Source organism: Colobus angolensis, unplaced genomic scaffold, assembly GCF_000951035.1.
Source record: "Colobus angolensis palliatus isolate OR3802 unplaced genomic scaffold, Cang.pa_1.0 Scaffold153, whole genome shotgun sequence".
In the NCBI taxonomy this organism is placed as follows: domain Eukaryota; kingdom Metazoa; phylum Chordata; class Mammalia; order Primates; family Cercopithecidae; genus Colobus; species Colobus angolensis.
In genome coordinates this window covers 4,852,055-4,869,546 of record NW_012114633.1, presented here as the reverse complement: position 1 = coordinate 4,869,546, position 17,492 = coordinate 4,852,055, and the positions used below count along the sequence as shown (strand labels likewise).

Genomic DNA, 17,492 nt, shown 5'->3' with positions numbered 1-17,492 from the left:
TGTCCGCACGTTCATATCCTTATTGAATAGGCCTAACCATTTAGTACAGAATCAAGAGCCAAATTTACCCATATATTTAAATGTGCTGGACTTACATTTCATTTTTATAGGGAATTAGATATAACCTCTGATTCCTTGACTTGAATTGCTTCTAGGTTGGGATTCAAAAACTCAAACTCTAATATAGCCCAGATTATGACATTCGACTGTGAAATGGGCATATGGTAGGAGTGGTAAATTTGAAAGCACAGGCTAACTTCAAAGACACAGCAGATATTCAATACCAGTCAACTATTTTCATGCAAGTGTGTGGGCCTACATTCTAGATTTTCTAACTTCTGGGGAAAAGTTCTGGATTTTAATATGTAATCTGTTTTTATATATTAATTTATTTTTAATTTAAAATTTTTATTAATACATATTAGTTGTACATGTTTGTGGGTAGAGATGATATTTTGATACCTGCACACAATGTGTAATGATCAAGTTAGGGTCATTGCAGTATCCATCACCTCAAACATTTATCTTTTCTTTGTGTTGGGAACACCTAATTCTATACTTTAAAAGACCCATGTGATCTAAACAAAAACTGCCAAATTACTGATGACCCAAAGAAGACCTGTGAGGAATAGTTCTGGAGTCTTAAACTCTAGATACCAGAACAGTTGACATTATTAAATATCCCTGATTTACCATTTTGAAATTGAAAAAAACCTCTTGATTATAGTATATAAATACTTGATTATTTTTATATTATATACATTCTTCGTTTATGTTAAGTTTACCTCCCCAGAGGAAGTAGTACTATGAGAATACTGCAAACACCATGACAAAAATAACAGAGCACTTTCAAGTAAGGTTATTTTGACCTTCAGTTTGTTTTCAGGTACCTAGTAAAGAATTGTGCGAAATATATCCTAAAAAAATATAGAGTATTACCATGTATATTTTAAACTAGATAATATCAAGGACAATTTCCACTTAATATCTTATCTTTACTCAATACAGACAGCCTTATCAATTAACAGTTTAAGTAAAAAGATGCTCTAGTATAAATTAGACAATAAATATCATTTACACTAATGTGTTACATAGGGTATTTGGGAAAAAAAAAACAAAAATTTTCTCACAAAGAGCTTACAACTGTAATCTATAATTAAAAGTTGGCCACCAAGGACAGAATGATACAGTAAGTTATATCGAACAAAAATAGATTTTAAAAATTGTGTACATACACATCTCTACATAAATAGATCGAGGTGTATTACAATGAATATCAACAGAGAAATCAGCAATTATATATTTACATATGCATATTAATAGAGTGACTAATTATATAACTCAGACTAGCAGAGATTTTGCTTCCACACTGAACCTTTCCCTCAACTTAATTTCTCACTTTACATGGCTTCCTTTTTCTCTCTGCTTCCAGAAATATGTGAAGAGGGTCCTCCTAGCTTAAGGACATAACCTCAGACTTGTTGGTCCTTCACTAATTTTAATTACTACCTTTTACAACAAAGTTTATAAAAAATCAGATTTTTGTTTTCTGCCTGAATTTTTGTTAGTGGTGAAAGATCTCTGACATGTGATTTGCAGCTGAGGAATGTGGCTCCCAGCCAGAATCTTATGTGGGATCTTTCTGGCCAGAGCGTAGGGAGTTACAAAGGCTTTGCCTGACACACCTCATCACATTGTATTTAGTAGGAGAAAGGTGCCCTCATCACATTGTATTTGGTGCACAGTTTGGAGGAATTGAATCTAGTACTCAGGCCCCCTGGCCAGCCATGCTCTTGTGCATATCTACATTTATAGCCCAGGCAACTCCACTCAGGGGCCTCCTTTTAGAGGGCCTTAGGTGCCTCTCCTGAGACCACCTTATTCAAGGGATTTGGAGACCACTTTTCTCCACTATGTCTCAGTATTCAGTACTTTTCTACTGCTAGCCATTCCCTTCTCCCTCCTACTGTCTCTTGTCCAAAGAAAAACCCGTAGGAACCTTTTGTGCAGAAGTCCCTAAGTAATGAGACAAAGGCTCACTTCTGCAGTGATACTTCTGACTCTTGCTCAATGCCATTCCGTGGGGAAAATGGAGCATTGATGGAACAGGCACCTTCTCTCTGGCCTCTTGATTATACTATAGCAGTAAATGAATACAGACTTAATTATTACTTCCATTTTGGCTGCTGTTTAATTGGCCGCTGTGACATCTGGCAGCTCAGCTCTCTGCAGCTCAGCTATTAACAGTAGCTTTCCATGCTCTAATGGAAATAGCCCCTATAAGTCATGCACATACTGATGTTCAGACCTACTACACTGCTTGCTTGTTATTTATTATCTCTCTGATTTATTTGAGATACTTGACAATCACCTCTTCCCATCCCCCTAAAAGTCTTACAGTTTGGAGCTCCTCATGACTATAGAAAGGGCATGATGATTAGAATCAGACTGTTTTGAATTTTGAATCTGCTTTCTACCTCATATAAGAATGAGTCACAAAGAATCTGTGGACCTTAATTCCCATTGTAAGTCACAAAGAATCTGTGGAGCTTAATTCCCATGTGTTTATTGTAATAAAGACATAATATTACTACTACTGATACTTCAAAGAATGTTTTGAGGATTAAATATAAAATGTATGTTGTGAGCCCTTTTGAAAATTCTACAAAACCATAATTTTATTTAGAAGAGTTTACTCCTGGTTCTGTGACTGTTCTCTCATTACTATCCTTCCTTTCCCCATTTCATTACAGAAGCCCTCTCCAAAATAAATCTTCAGGCTTTCTTCATTTTTCTCTCCATTACCTTCCTCTTAGGTCGTGATGAATGCAATATTTTATTTAAAATATATAAAAATGTAATATTTCAGTAAAAAACATCAAATTAAGCAATGCAGAATCTAAGGACTATCACATAGGAAAATCAACTCTGTGTTTTAATTTTAGAAAAGTTATTGTGAAATGATCTTATCATCTTAACAAAACACCATTTTACAAATAAATTTCAAGTATACTTTTTCCTTTCCTCCATGCCTTTCCTCTTAGGATATTTCTCTTTCTGTCATTCCTTTACAGCTGCTGCACAATATGTCTGATCATGAGCAACACAGGTTTCAGAGATGCTCATCCTCTTTCTGGCATAGTAGTGGTGATTCATCTCCCTGTCTCAATATTTCCTCCATGTCTGTCACTCCTGTCAACTCGCCTGATTCCAGACTATCACTGGGACTGTTAATACCACCACCTTCTAAATGTGGCTTTCCCAAGCCAGTCAGTGAGAGCAGCATACCAAGACCGCATGTAATTTGCTAAGCAGATAATTCTTTTTTATTATCTGACTTATTTTGTTTAAATTCTGCCAAAATGTGCTATTTATAAAGTTATCAAAAATTTAGATGTATCTTGAATCAATGTGATGTGATCTGGAGCCTTTGTGTGCCATTTTTGTTTTCTTTGATTACCTGATACCAGAAAGTTTCAAGTAGAGGGTGGTGACAGTGTAGAAATTTACAAAAATATAAAGTAATACAGATACTTCAAAGGATCTATCAATATCACAGTTGGGAAATTAGATCATTGGTAAAAGCAATTTCAGCAGAGTTCAGTGCAAAAAGAGCAAATCTAGATTGATAAGAGTTAAAGACAGAATGAAATAAATCTTAGGACAGAAAGTGTAGTGTCTCTTTCAAGGAACTTAGCCTTAAAGGAAAAAGAAAAAGAAAATAGAAGCTGGGAGATTAAAGAGAGACAGGGTAAAAAAATTTTTGGTTGGTTTGTTTTGCTTTTAATGACAGCCAAGATTTTACAATTTTTGTATCGTGAAAAAGAGTAGAGATATAGAAGTGAGAGGGGATACAGGAATGGGATAATTAGGGAAATGGTATTGCTGAGTAACAGGAAGGGGGTGAGGGGATACAATAAGCAAATTGTTAAAGAAAGGAGGATGACAGCAATTTTCCTGCACGAAAAATAATGTACTAACAATTATTTTAGCTGAATAGCAAACCCATCACTCTACACGCAGTAAGCCTGATTTTTTCATTACCTGCATTATCTGTGAATCAGAAAATTAAACGTATTCTGAGAATTCTAATTCTAATATGAACCACTCAAAGCAATCTCTGTCCAACTTCTCACAGGAAAAGCAAATTTTTCATCACTATTCCCCGAAAATGGAAATTCTCTTTCTTTTATCCCTGATCAAATGAGATGGTTTTCAAAGGAGATTATACATATATACATATTGTTCCCTGTTTTACAAAGTGGTGAATGTCTAATTTTGATATTACTTCTCAGCTACATTTTCATGAGGTTTTCATTTATCTTTCCCTATATGTATTCAGTCCTGACCCATACTGTATCAGAAAACTCAATGATTTGGGCAGTACATTGGTGATTATTAATTTAGTTTTTATAAGATAGCTATTTATTACGGAAAACTTGATGAAATCTTTCAAGAATAAAATGTACTGCAATGTTGGTTGCCACTGTTGTTATAAATACAAACTAAAATATACTCTACTTTTGAGAATGCAAAAAAATCAATTGCATCTGAATGTTTATATTTAAGAAGGCAAGTCACTTATGTCTAATTTTTCCTGTTTGAAATGTTATCTTATGCAGAATATCTTACTGAATTCATATTTTTATATGAATAGTTTCTACTATATCTAATTCTCTGTTATAAGTAGCAATCATTTTGATATATCCAAAAAATTCACTGTATCTTTTATATTCATCTGGAATAATATTGTTACCATTTTGCCATCATCTTTGAGGGCATTTTTGCAGAAATGTTCTGTTGCTTTCTTCTAAATGAGCATTTATCATAATTAGTGGAACCACATGAAATTGCAAATACTTAACTATTTTCGGTCTACAAAATGGCAAATTCTTATGATTCAACTGAATTTGCTGTTTACATATATTTTATATGCATGTGAAATATTTAGCGTTACAATGTGTCTATATGAAATACTACCCTAATTCATTTATTTTCATTGCAGGCAGGCAGTATGACACCTAAGTCGCCCTCCACTGACATCTTTGATATGATTCCATTTTCTCCAATATCGCACCAGTCTTCAATGCCTACTCGCAATGGCACACAGCCACCTCCAGTACCTAGTAGATCTACTGAGATTAGTAAGCTTTCTCAACAAATCAGTGTTTCTTGTTGTAGTTGTGTACATTTTAAATATGTAATTAAAACTTTGTGGGAAATTACATATCTTAATAACTTTACTTACAATTTCAATTATTGAAGTATTATTTTTATTTATGTATAAATTTCCATTAATTCTATTTTACTTTATAATTCAGACTGCACTACTAATGACATCTCTACTTGAAACTTTTACCCATTGTTTGAACAATTATGTTTTGGTGTATTACTTCATAATAGAAAATATTTAATTATATATCATTGTTTTGGGTTATATTTTTAATATTTTACTTTAATTATTAAAAACAACTGATGGTAATTTTATTAATCATTTTTTACATGTTTAATAGAGCTAGTTAAAATATGTTTGTTCATAGGGCTTATGGACTTTTTTAGCTAAAAAATATATGAATTATATGAATGTCGTGATTTATTAACCTTTTGTAAGGGTTCTTTCCTATCTACAATGCTATAAATTCATTGCTTTTCTGTTTTATCTTTTATATATCTGGAAGGAACATTAAAGTCTATTTTTGATTAATTAGAAAACACATAACAGATGCTCATTTTCAATATTTTGGCTGTAATACATATCCATCTGTGCCTTGTGACAGAAACTGAAAGCATAATTCTCAATGGTCATGAATCAGTAACTATGTCTAAAAGGAAACTGAAGAAAAGAGGGTTTTACACATTCTGCTTGATTGCATTCTCTCTAGCTTATATTAAGTCATTGTGAATATAACTCTGAAGTTTTAGCTTAAGACTTTAATACATGGCAGGGCCCATATTATATTCATTTCCCCTAAGGAACTTAAAATACATTGCTCATGTTAGGTATTCAATTTATTTTAGAGGACTAATTTGTAAATACAAGGTAGTAACACTAGTGTATTAGTCAGTTTTCACACTGCTATGAAGTTGCTACCTCAGACTGAGTAATTTATAAGCGAAAGAGTACAGTTCTGCATGGATGGAGATGCCTCAGGAAACTCAAGGTCATGGCAGAAGATAAAGGAGAAGCAAGGTACATGTTATATGGCAGCAGAAGAGACTGTGTGCGCAGGAGCAACTGCCACTTTTAAACCATCAGATGTCGTCAGAACTCCCTCTCTATCATGAGAACAGTAGGGGGGAAACTTCCCACATGATCCAATCACTCCCACCAGGTCCCTTCCTCAACATGTGTGGATTACAATTTGAGATGAGATTTGGGTGGGGACACAGACCCAAACCATATCATTCCACTCCTTGCCCCTCCCAAATTTCATGTCTTTTCACATTTCAAAACCAATCATACCTTTGCAACAATCTCTCAAAGTCTTAACTTATTCCAGCATTAATCCAAAAGTCCAAGTCCAAAGATTCATCTGAGGCAAGGCAAGTCTCTTCCACCAATGAGCCTGTAAAATAAAAAACAAGTTAGTTACTTGCAAAATACAATGAGGATACAGGCATTGGGTAAATGTTTCCATTCTAAATTGGAGAAATTGGCAAAACGAAGGAGCCACAGGCCCCATGCAAGTTTGAAACCCAGTGGGGCAGTCGTTAAATCTTAAAACTCCAAAATTATCTCATTTTACTCCATGTGTCACATCCAGGGCATGCTAATGCAAGGGATGGGACCCAAGGCCTTGGGCAACTCCACCTGTGTGACTTTGCAGGGTACAGCCCCCATGGCTGTTTTCACAGGCTGACATTGAGTGCCAGGCACACAGTGCAAGCTGTTGGTGGATCTACCATTCTGGGTTCTGAAAGACAGTGGCCCTCTTCTCACAGCTCCACTAGACAGTGCCCTAGTGGGGACTCTATGTGAAGGCTTTAACCCTATATTTCTCCTCTGCATTGCCCTAGTAGAGGTTCTCCATGAGGGCTCTGCTCCTGCCACAGACTTCTGCCTGAACATCCAGGCATTTCCATACATCCTCTGAAATCTAGGCAGAGGCTCCCAAAGCTCAACTCTTGTCTTCTGTGCACCTGCAGACCCAACACCACATGGAAGCCATCAAGGCTTAAGGTTTTTACCCCATGAAGCAATGGCTTGAGCTGTATCTTGGCCCCTTTCAGCCACAGCTAGAGCTGGAGTGGCTGGGATGCAGGATACCGCGTCCCGAGGCTGCACAGAGCAGCAGGGCCCTGGGCCTGGCCCGTGAAACAATTTTTTCCTCTTAGGCCTCTGGACCTTTGATGGGAGGGGCTGCTGCAGATGTCTGATATGTGCTGATGACATCTTCCTCATTGTCTTGGCTATTAACATTCAGCTCCTTTTTACTTATGCTAATTTCTGCAGCAGGCTTGAATTTCTCCTTAGAAAGTGGGTTTTCTTTTTCTACCACATAGTCAGGCTGCGTATCTTCCAAACTTGTATGCTTTGCTTCCCTTTTAAACATAAGTTCCAATTTCATATTATCTCTTTGTGAATGCATATGACTGTATGCTTTTAGAAAAAGCCAGGTCACATCTTGAATGCTTTGCTACTTAGAAATTTCTTCTGCCAGATACCCTAAATCATCTCTCTCAAGTTCAAAGTTCCACAGATCTCTAGGGCAAGGGTAAAACACTGCCAGTCTCTTTGCTGAAGTGTAACAAGAGTGCTGCAGTAACACCTTGATAGATTTTTCAATGTCTACATATTCCTGAGTATCAAAGTTTAATAAATATAGACAGAGAAATAGAGGCATAATCTATATAAGTGAGTCCCTCCAAGTCACTTCTTGTCATTTTGTTTACTAAATTTTTTTCTTCCTTTTACAATGGGATGGGTTTGAAGCGGAACCTTTTGACCAAATCTTCCCTTTCATTAATTCATTTTTTAACAAACACCTACTAGGTGAAAAGCATTATTCAGTATGCTTATGGTGTAGTGGAAACCAGGACATTTCTCTGAAGAAAGGATCCTCTGAAAGCTAAATTTCAGTTGATTGCCTGAGCAACACTAAACTGAAGAAAATAAATAACAGCAATAGTAATACTCATCAGTTATATATAAAGTAACAGTAAATTCCCATTTTATTAGGATAGCCCTGGCTTATAGATTTTTACCCAGTGTAACTATTGAAAATGCTCCTTTTACTTTTAAAAGTATCTGCATTTGGATGAAAAATTATATGTTCCCCTTATTTATACAATACCTGCAAGTACAAGGAGCTTGTAAAAATTTCACATTTATTAACTTATTTAATACAAGAATCTGGAAAAAAAAACATGAAGACTGGAAAAGTAAGACTCCTTCACAATGAGAATCACAGAGTGATTTTAGAGGATATGGCAGAAATCAAGTAGCATAAATATTATTTCTTACATGGCATTGAATTTAGAGAATGTAAAGTTCTCTGCCAAATGAAGGTATGAATATGTTATAAATACCCATTTTCATATATAATTTAATGTTTTTCCAATTAAGGATACATTTGAATTGATTCAGAGGAAAGAAATTCCTTAAGAATGTTTTATTTTAAAAATCCCATAATAGGCCCAAATCTATCAATTACAAACATCAATTTCAACTTTGATACTTCTTTAGTGATAAAAAAAAGTAGTGCATACTTTAGAACATATGTACAGAAAGCTTTTTTGACACTGCATCCCTGCTGCTTTTAAAAAAGAAATGTATTTCTGGGATAGGAGGCATTTTTAAAGAAACTATCTCATTGTGACTATCTAGAAAGGTGGTATTTCATACTAGATGAGACAATGTGCTTTAAAATTTTCTCTGGATCAAAGGGGAGATAAGAGTACATGAACTTTGAGTAGAGCTACTTACAAGTCTACTTAGTCCTACATATTGCTTCACTATTGTGTTGCAAGGCATCAATCAATGGAATTAGGGTAGCCTCAATGAGTAGCGCATTAATTTTAGCAAATTTAAATTGCTTCAATAAAATATAGGTGTTGTAACATATTAATTATCAGCTCAGGTGAATTTGATATTAAGAAATCTTCATTAAAAACACAGAGCCGGGCATGGTGACTCAAGCCTGTAATCCCAGCACTTTGGGAGGCCAAGACGGGCGGATCACGAGGTCAGGAGATCGAGACCATCCTGGCTAACACGGTGAAACCCCGTCTCTACTAAAAATACAAAAAACTAGCCGGGCGAGGTGGCGGGCACCTGTAGTCCCAGCTACTCGGGAGGCTGAGGCAGGAGAATGGCGTAAACCCAGGAGGCGGAGCTTGCAGTGAGCTGAGATCCGGCCACTGCACTCCAGTCTGGGCGACAGAGCGAGACTCCGCCTCAAAAAAAAAAAAAAAACACAGAAAGCTCTCTAGATAATAATTCTTTATAATAAAACTTTTTAATATCATAAAATGGATCTTTTCTTCCTTATTAATGTTTAACTTGTCTAAGCTCAGGAAAGCCCCAAATACAGTGTAAGTGTGAATTAGTGGTTCATTTGATCATGTAAATATTCATTGATATAATCCTGCCTTTGAAATCTAACTCACTCCAGCTCACTTGTTATTTCATTTACTAAATTATTTCCTTCTTTTTAGAACGGGACCTGTTTGGAGCAGAACCTTTTGACCCATTTAACTGTGGAGCAGCAGATTTCCCTCCAGATATTCAATCAAAATTAGATGAGATGCAGGTGACTATTGTGACTGACTGGCCCATAAGTGATTTATTTCATTTTGATATGGAACAAAGAGAATGTTATGTACCAAAACTATGGTTTCCTTTAATTATTTTCACTATAAAAACTCACTTAAAATAATTACTTTAAAATAATAATGTACAGTTAGTCCTAAAAATACTCCTACATATGCTAAGGATAAGGTCGTTGGTTTTTTTAATGGTTCAATTTACAGTGGCAATAAGATGATTCATTTTTTTTAATACAAAATGGCATGGATTCTAATGGTTCATTGTTTTGAAATCCAGAGTTAAAAAGTCATTGCATTAGATTTATAAGATTTGATCTCAGTCTTAACAATTACGAATTTGAAAATTGTAAATGGGTAGATGAGGGAAAATCTTTGTAAGATTGAAATTATTCTCTCTGAAAAGAAGCATTGTAGCTGTAGTTCATAACTTTTGGGCTTTTATTTAAAAAGCAGACACCCAGTGACAACTTCTTTAGGAATGTAGTTCAGTTGGGTTTTCATTTCTCTCTCTTCCTTTTACTTTTTTGTTCTAAATTGGTCTGCAGTTTACAGAAATTGGTTTTAAATGCTTTGCACTATGGACCATGATTTAAAAATAGTCTTATAAACCCCAGAATAAAGTCTTCTCTTTATATTTGCCCTTTACATTTTGGTGAAATTATTATATCCTATTTTTCATCAAAAAGTTTATATATGGTAGAATCCAAACAGACACCAATTATATGAAGCTGATTGAGAAGAGACAATGAAGACACTAAAGTAAGGAGAATGAGGTATTTTTGTTTATTAGTCTTGGCTTAATACATTCATTCTCTATGCCTCACTTCCTAGAAAAAACAATTCTAGGTGAACTCTGATCTATCACTGATAATTACAATCCTTCTTAGAAAGTTAATTTAAATGCCCTTTAACTCATTTTTGACTGCAGCTGTGTAGCTATCTCATTTTCTGTGTAATACATGAATTCATTATTGTTCTAGATGTAATAACATGCCTGAATTTAAAAGTTGAATTACTTAACATATGCCTTCAGGTTTTCAAAGAATCTGTTGAAACAGTGTTTCTCAAGTTAAATGATTCTTAATCCCCTTTTACATAAAAAATTATTTTAGATCTTTAGTATTAACTTATAATTTTTAAATGTTAACAAAAATATTATAAACAACTTGTCCTTATAGTTTTTGTAAAATTATGAATTCAATAAATTATAAATTAAATGAAAGTCAAATTACAACCCCAGTAGAGGATGGATGATCTTATTTGGTTGAAGCTAAAACCACCTTTTCAAATTTCTATTGATTTCAACATGTATACTGTTTGATGGCACAAATTTCCTACTTCTTTTCTATATTTCAAATACTATGAAACTTTCAAATGGTGCATGATAATTTAGCAAGAATGCTGTATTTCATATGAAATCAATTCCTTTCCTTTTACATTACTTTTACCCATTGAACACGTACTATCTGGTACTAATGCTTTTGTAGTAACAAAGAAATATTTATGTGGTAGTATTTATTCTCAAGGGTTACGCAGGTCATACAGAGTACTTTTCTATGAATTTTTTAGATTTTCCCAAAGTTGGGAAAAAAAATTTATTGAGTTTTAAGGATAAGCCTCTATTTCCAGATTTTGTTGGAACCAAGTGTGAGACGCACTGTATTGGGATGATTGAGTGATGTGACACTCAAATAATGTTAAACTGTGGTGTTTTTGCTTTTGCTATTTCTAATATTTTCTTAATGTCTTTTTTAATTCTTTACTGCTTTCATGGTGGGTAGCGCCAGAGATGGTTGGTATATTATTTTTATAACAATTTTAAACAACTTACAAATTTTTAAAGCTGAAACCTTAAAATTTGCATGCTTTATTTAATAAAAATTCAAACAACAACTTCATATGGGTATATCTGATAATTAGTTATGTTTAAAGAGGTTTCATAAACCATATTTTAAGATTATTTTTCAATGACTTAGTCACTATTGCATTGTTCACTTTATTGTTCTTTCTTTTCTTTTCTCTTTTCTTTTCTTTTCTTTTCTTTTCTTTTCTTTTCTTTTCTTTCCTTTCCTTTTCTTTGAGGCAGAGTGTCACTCTATCACCCCACCCAAGCTGGAGTGCAGTGGCGTGATCTTGGCTCACTGCAACCTCCACTGCCCAGGCTCAAGCAATCCTCCCTCCTCAGCCTCCTGAGTAGCTGGGACTAGAAGTATGCACTACCATGCATGGCTAATTTTTGTATTTTTTGTTGAAAATAGGGTTTCATCATGTTGCCCAGACTGGGCTTGAACTGCTGGCCTCAAGCTATCTACCCACTTAGGCCTCACAAAGTGCTGGGACCACAGGCGTGAGCCACCATACTTGGCCATGATTGTTTCTTTTAGTCCAAGATTTACTTGCAAGGTCACTTTAACAAAAGTAAAATAATATTTTCTTCATCTAAACTCTATGATGGCTTTTATTATTAATCTTGCTAGCCTAATGAATCTAATGCACACATGTAGCTACTATATCTTTGTATATCCTATAAAAACTTAATATATTACAGTGGATTGTGAATGCCATATTGAGTTAATAAGCCTAGTGAGACATTTAGTTTTCATCTTTCATTTAGAGTATTGTGACTAAGCTAGTTTTAAGAGAATTGAATTATTAAGTTTGAAATCACAGAAATGTCTCATCATGTAAGCATTTATGCAGAAATGTTAAACCATATTTCAGTATAAGCAGTTAGAAAATTAAACATTTATTTGAAATCAATAATGTAGCTATTTGATTTGACATAATTTAAACTGTCCAGCACATGTCACCAACAGGAAGATAAGTGGAATAGTATTGATAGGCCACACTGTAACATGTGAGCTATAATAATTTAATACATTAAAAAACAAGCATGGCAAGTTCATAAAGGATGAAAAAATCATGTACAAGTGGTGTTAAGTCAGCTGGCTAGTACTCTGGGAGAAGATCAATGTACTGCTGAAACTTACAGCAAATGCCGAGATAAATTTCAGAAGTAATCAACATTTTAAGATGTTTAAAATATTACTGAATATTCATCAGACTTTTGAATTGATAAGAAAATTTTATAAGGAAAAGAAAAATATAGACATATTATATCCAATTTTTTAACATTTACTCTCTAAAACTATATAAATACATTACATATACATAATTAAAGCAATTAGACAAATGACTAGGAAACTAAACAATCAACAGATACATGAAAAAGCCCTAGTTCACAAAAGAAGACTACAAGTGGCTTACACATATATAGACATGTTCTGTCTAATCAAAGTAAACATACAAATCAAATAAAGAACTGTGATGCCATTTTAATCTAGCAGATTATTTTTTAAACTAATAATCAATACAAATGAAAGTGTAATAAAACAGGTACTGTAAATTGTTGGTAGGCCAGAATTAGTTCAGAGGTAACTATGGCCTAGCAATCTCTTTAAAGAGTAACTTGTTATTAATACTTTTATTTCTATTTGATATCAAAACTTTAAAGCAATCTATTCTGAAGAAAAAGTAATTATAAATGTATTCGGTCTCTATGAATAAAAATACCTAGTCAACATTATTCGTAATTTTAAAATGCTAGGAAGCAATCATTGTAAAAATTAATAGCATTTTATATAGTCATAATAAATTAGTTTTGTGGGAATTTAGAATAATCAAGGTCTGCAAAGATGAAAAGAGGAAGATAGAAAACTATATATGTAATAAATTACATAAAAAACCATATGGCATAAATATATAGATATTCATATTATCATTAAAATCATTTTTAAAATTCTATGGATAGAAAAGAAGACATATCTCAAAGTGCAGTGGTTTTTCCTTCCTTGATATGCTTTTCTATTTCAAAATAAGAAATTTCATAAAAATATTACATATAAAACTCATATGGTGAGTAACATTTTAATTATTTAATCATTCTTTTGTGTGACATTAGCTTATGGTAATTCCCATCACTACATAAATAAAGTATCATTTTTATTAAGAGGTTTGAAGCTCAAGAGGATATGGAATGATTTAGAGTTTATTAAATTGTGATTTACAAAATGGGACTTACGAAGAAGACAGGAAATGTGTGGGAAATTTTATCTTAGGAAAAAAGAAAATCAAGAAACCTTATAATATGTAAGAATCCCTAAAAAGTCAATATGGAGATAGATATTATCGTAAATCATATACTAACACTTTATTATTAAAATAGTAATTAACCTCTATTTTACTTTGACTGCTATTCTGCTTTTCCAATATTGATAACACATTGACAAATAGTATTTTCAGGGTAATTGAAGTGATACTGGTTTACTAGCAGAATGAACTGATACAATTTAAAAGTACCATACGGTATCAAGCATTTCCACTCTCTATCTGTCATTATCTGTCTATCAATGTATCATCTCTCTACCGTTTATAGTATACCAGAAGATGACATAATACACAAATCTTCAGATATCCAAATAAAATAATTTTAAAGAAAAGTTTACTTACAGTATTATAAAGTATTTATGTTTCTAAGTATTTTCTGGCTGTTTGAGAAATATAAATAAATATGACAAAATGTATTTTGTGATGAGAACAGATTTTTAAAAGATAATGAAAAGTACTATCATATTTACTCAACTAAATAAAGATTGTATTCCAAGTACTGTAAAGACTTTTGAAAAACTTTCACAATGATTACATCACTATATTGCTATATAGTAGTAGTCTCTGTACTGTAAACATAATGAAGAATATTCTTTGAACATTAATAACAAATAAAGTATGGCTTACAGCTTTGTAACTGCCTTCCTCCTCGATATGATGATGTTTACACTGGATTTAGAGAAAGATAAGAACATTTACATAACTATTCTAAATAAAAGTAATTTGGGGAGATGCAAAAAGATACACAATTAGCTAACATACAAGCAAATATAGTCAGTCTAATTGAATAAAACACCCAAAGCAGAGGTGAAAACCAATGGTTACCTTTAAGAGACATTTTCTTTTCTTTAGGAATACACTGCTGTCTGCATATTATTTGCCAATAATGTGTCACATGGCCACTAGAAATTACAAGTTACCTTTCTGAAACATTTCAGTTCTGTTAGTAAGAAAAAAAAGGTAGAGTACATAGAGAGCATTACCACATTTGCTTCTACAAGGAGACTTACAATGTAACCTCCACTTTCATCGATCAGTGCAAGTCTGTGCTTTTCATCTTTTTGTAGGCCCATGTGTAGAGATTTACAAGAAAGGGTAGGAATGAGGAAAGGTGGTAAGAAGAGATGACCCGCAGTTCAATTATATTATGCAATTAAAAAAATAGAGAGATGGGAGTGGAGAAGGACAGACTCCTTTGCCATTAACTTTTAACTCAAAATCTTGGTGGAAAAACACTTTCATAGCAATTGTGTTCTTACACTCAATAAATCAAAGACAACTTAACTTCTAAAATATGCAAGGGAGAGTAGGAGTCAAAGAAGCCAGTCCACTACAAGCAACAGCAAGGCTAGTAGGGGAAGTTTTCTCCATGGCAAAATAATCTGCAGTTGTATGTTCCACAGAAGATATGGCATTCCATTTAAAAGAAGTATTTTATGAAGGCTCTGGTCAGTGCTAACTGGGAAGAAAAGGTGAAAATCATCAGGATATCTTGAACCTCTCATCAATTTGAAGTCTAACTATCTTAATAATATTTAAATTAATAATAATTTTTAAAGCTAACAGATTTCATTTGCAATAGAATGGTGTAGTAACTAACCTTTTCTGAAAAAGAAACCTGTATCTTAATTTTATGTATTTTCTTCTGTCTCTCATGCATGCTAACCTCACATATATTTAAAACATTAAAGTGTTAATGGGTCTGAAAGAACTACCAGTGCTTATACACCTATATAAAAATTCAACAAGTCAACATTTGACATATAGTTATTATTAGTTGGTCAAAGCATGAATATTTCGACTTCAGTGCATAGTCTTTTTTATTCACTGATTTTATTTTATTTTACTTTGCTGTGAGCATTTTGGATATTAATGATTTTATTCTGTTTTACAGGAGGGGTTCAAAATGGGACTAACTCTTGAAGGCACAGTATTTTGTCTCGACCCATTAGACAGTAGGTGCTGACATCAAGAACAAGAAATCCTGATTCATGTTAAATGTGTTTCTATACACATGTCATTTATTATTACTTTAAGATAGGTATTATTCATGTGCCAATATGTTTTTGAATATTTTAATATTTTGAAAATTTTTTCAGTTAAATTTCCTCACCCTCACTATTGATCTATAATTTTTATTTTATAAACAACTTACTATAAAGTAGATCATACTTTTATGTTCCTTTCTGTTTCTACTGTATATGAATTGGTAATTGAAAGACATATTATACAAATACCTGCCTTGTGTCTGAGTTCTATGTAGTTGGCATCTTGAAACTTGTATTCATTTTCCAGATTGCTGGTTTATTAATGATTTCCCAAAAGCCATACCTTAAAGATAACTTTAAATTCTGAAGAGATATGCCAATGCCAAACCAAACATGGTCTGTTTTCAAACCAACAAACATGTTACTATTCATTAGACAGATGTCATTTTATGTATAAATACTGTTCACATCACTGGGAAAATGTAAACTTTAAACATAATGCCACAAGATCACTAATTTCTAGCAGGTAAAATTATAAGGATATAAATTCCAATAATAAACCAAATGTATTTAGAGTATTTATTAGTAAATGCAAGGTGATGTTAGTTATGATCAGTTATACTCTAAATATTTAATTTGTTTTATAAAGATAATTAGAAAATGAAAATTTGCTATTTATTAAAAAAACTTTAAATTTCATTCCAAATGAGATAAGTTATATTACTATAACATCTAAGCATCATCTGATTTGATATTTCCTAAAAAAACATTTGGAATATATGCTATCTATAGATTCAGTGTCTATTACCCATATTTACTTTACCAAATATATTTCTTCTCACTACATAAGGACTACTCTTCTCATATTTTCTTCTTTGATGAAGATATTTTTCACCAAAGTTTATTTTGTGATGCCCCATTGGTTTTGATACTTTAAAATCTGTGATGCCCATTCTATATGGATTATCAATATTATTTGGTAAATTCAATTTGTATTTGTTTTGTTAAAGTCAAAAATCTCATTAAAAAAAAAAAAAACCTCGTTACTGCTTAGTTTAGTCTTGAACATGAACAATAAAATTCTCCTGCATTTCACTCTTGATGTGCTGATGAACCTAGACTTTTTTTTTTTTTTTTTTTTTTTGAGACGGAGTCTTGCTCTGTCGTCCAGACTGGAGTGCAGTGGCCGGATCTCAGCTCACTGCAAGCTCCGCCTCCTGGGTTTACGCCATTCTCCCGCCTCAGCCTCCCGAGTAGCTGGGACCACAGGCGCCCGCCACCTCGCCCGGCTCGTTTCTTGTATTTTTTTTTTTAGTAGAGATGGGGTTTCACTGTGTTAGCCAGGATGGTCTCGATCTCCTGACCTCGTGATCCACCCGTCTCGGCCTCCCAAAGTGCTGGGATTACAGGCTTGAGCCACCGTGCCCGGCCGATGAACCTAGACTTTTAAAAATATTTGTTTCCTATACTTTTACCCATTACATAACAGACTAATTTGTACTCAGTAAAGCAAACATTTATGGTCAAAATTTCTAACTTGGTTCATCACATTATAAGGTAAATAAATTA

The 17,492-nt window shown here is 33.3% G+C and overlaps 1 protein-coding gene across 5 annotated transcripts in view; it reads left to right on the top strand.

Moving 5' to 3' along the window:
- GULP1 (GULP, engulfment adaptor PTB domain containing 1) overlaps positions 1-16,947 on the top strand; it is a 321,470-nt gene extending 304,523 nt beyond the window's left edge. For 4 of the 5 annotated variants that reach the window (XM_011936483.1, XM_011936480.1, XM_011936479.1 and 1 more), the window contains 3 exons: positions 5,006-5,144; positions 9,658-9,752; positions 15,830-16,947. In XM_011936483.1, coding sequence (XP_011791873.1) covers positions 5,006-5,144; positions 9,658-9,752; positions 15,830-15,901 — 306 coding nt within the window. In that variant the 3' untranslated portion in view covers positions 15,902-16,947. Of the gene's footprint in view, positions 1-5,005; positions 5,145-9,657; positions 9,753-11,549; positions 11,561-15,829 lie in introns of all 5 variants that reach the window. The other variant, XM_011936482.1, reaches the window with a different exon arrangement.
- The last annotated feature ends 545 nt before the right edge of the window (positions 16,948-17,492 follow it).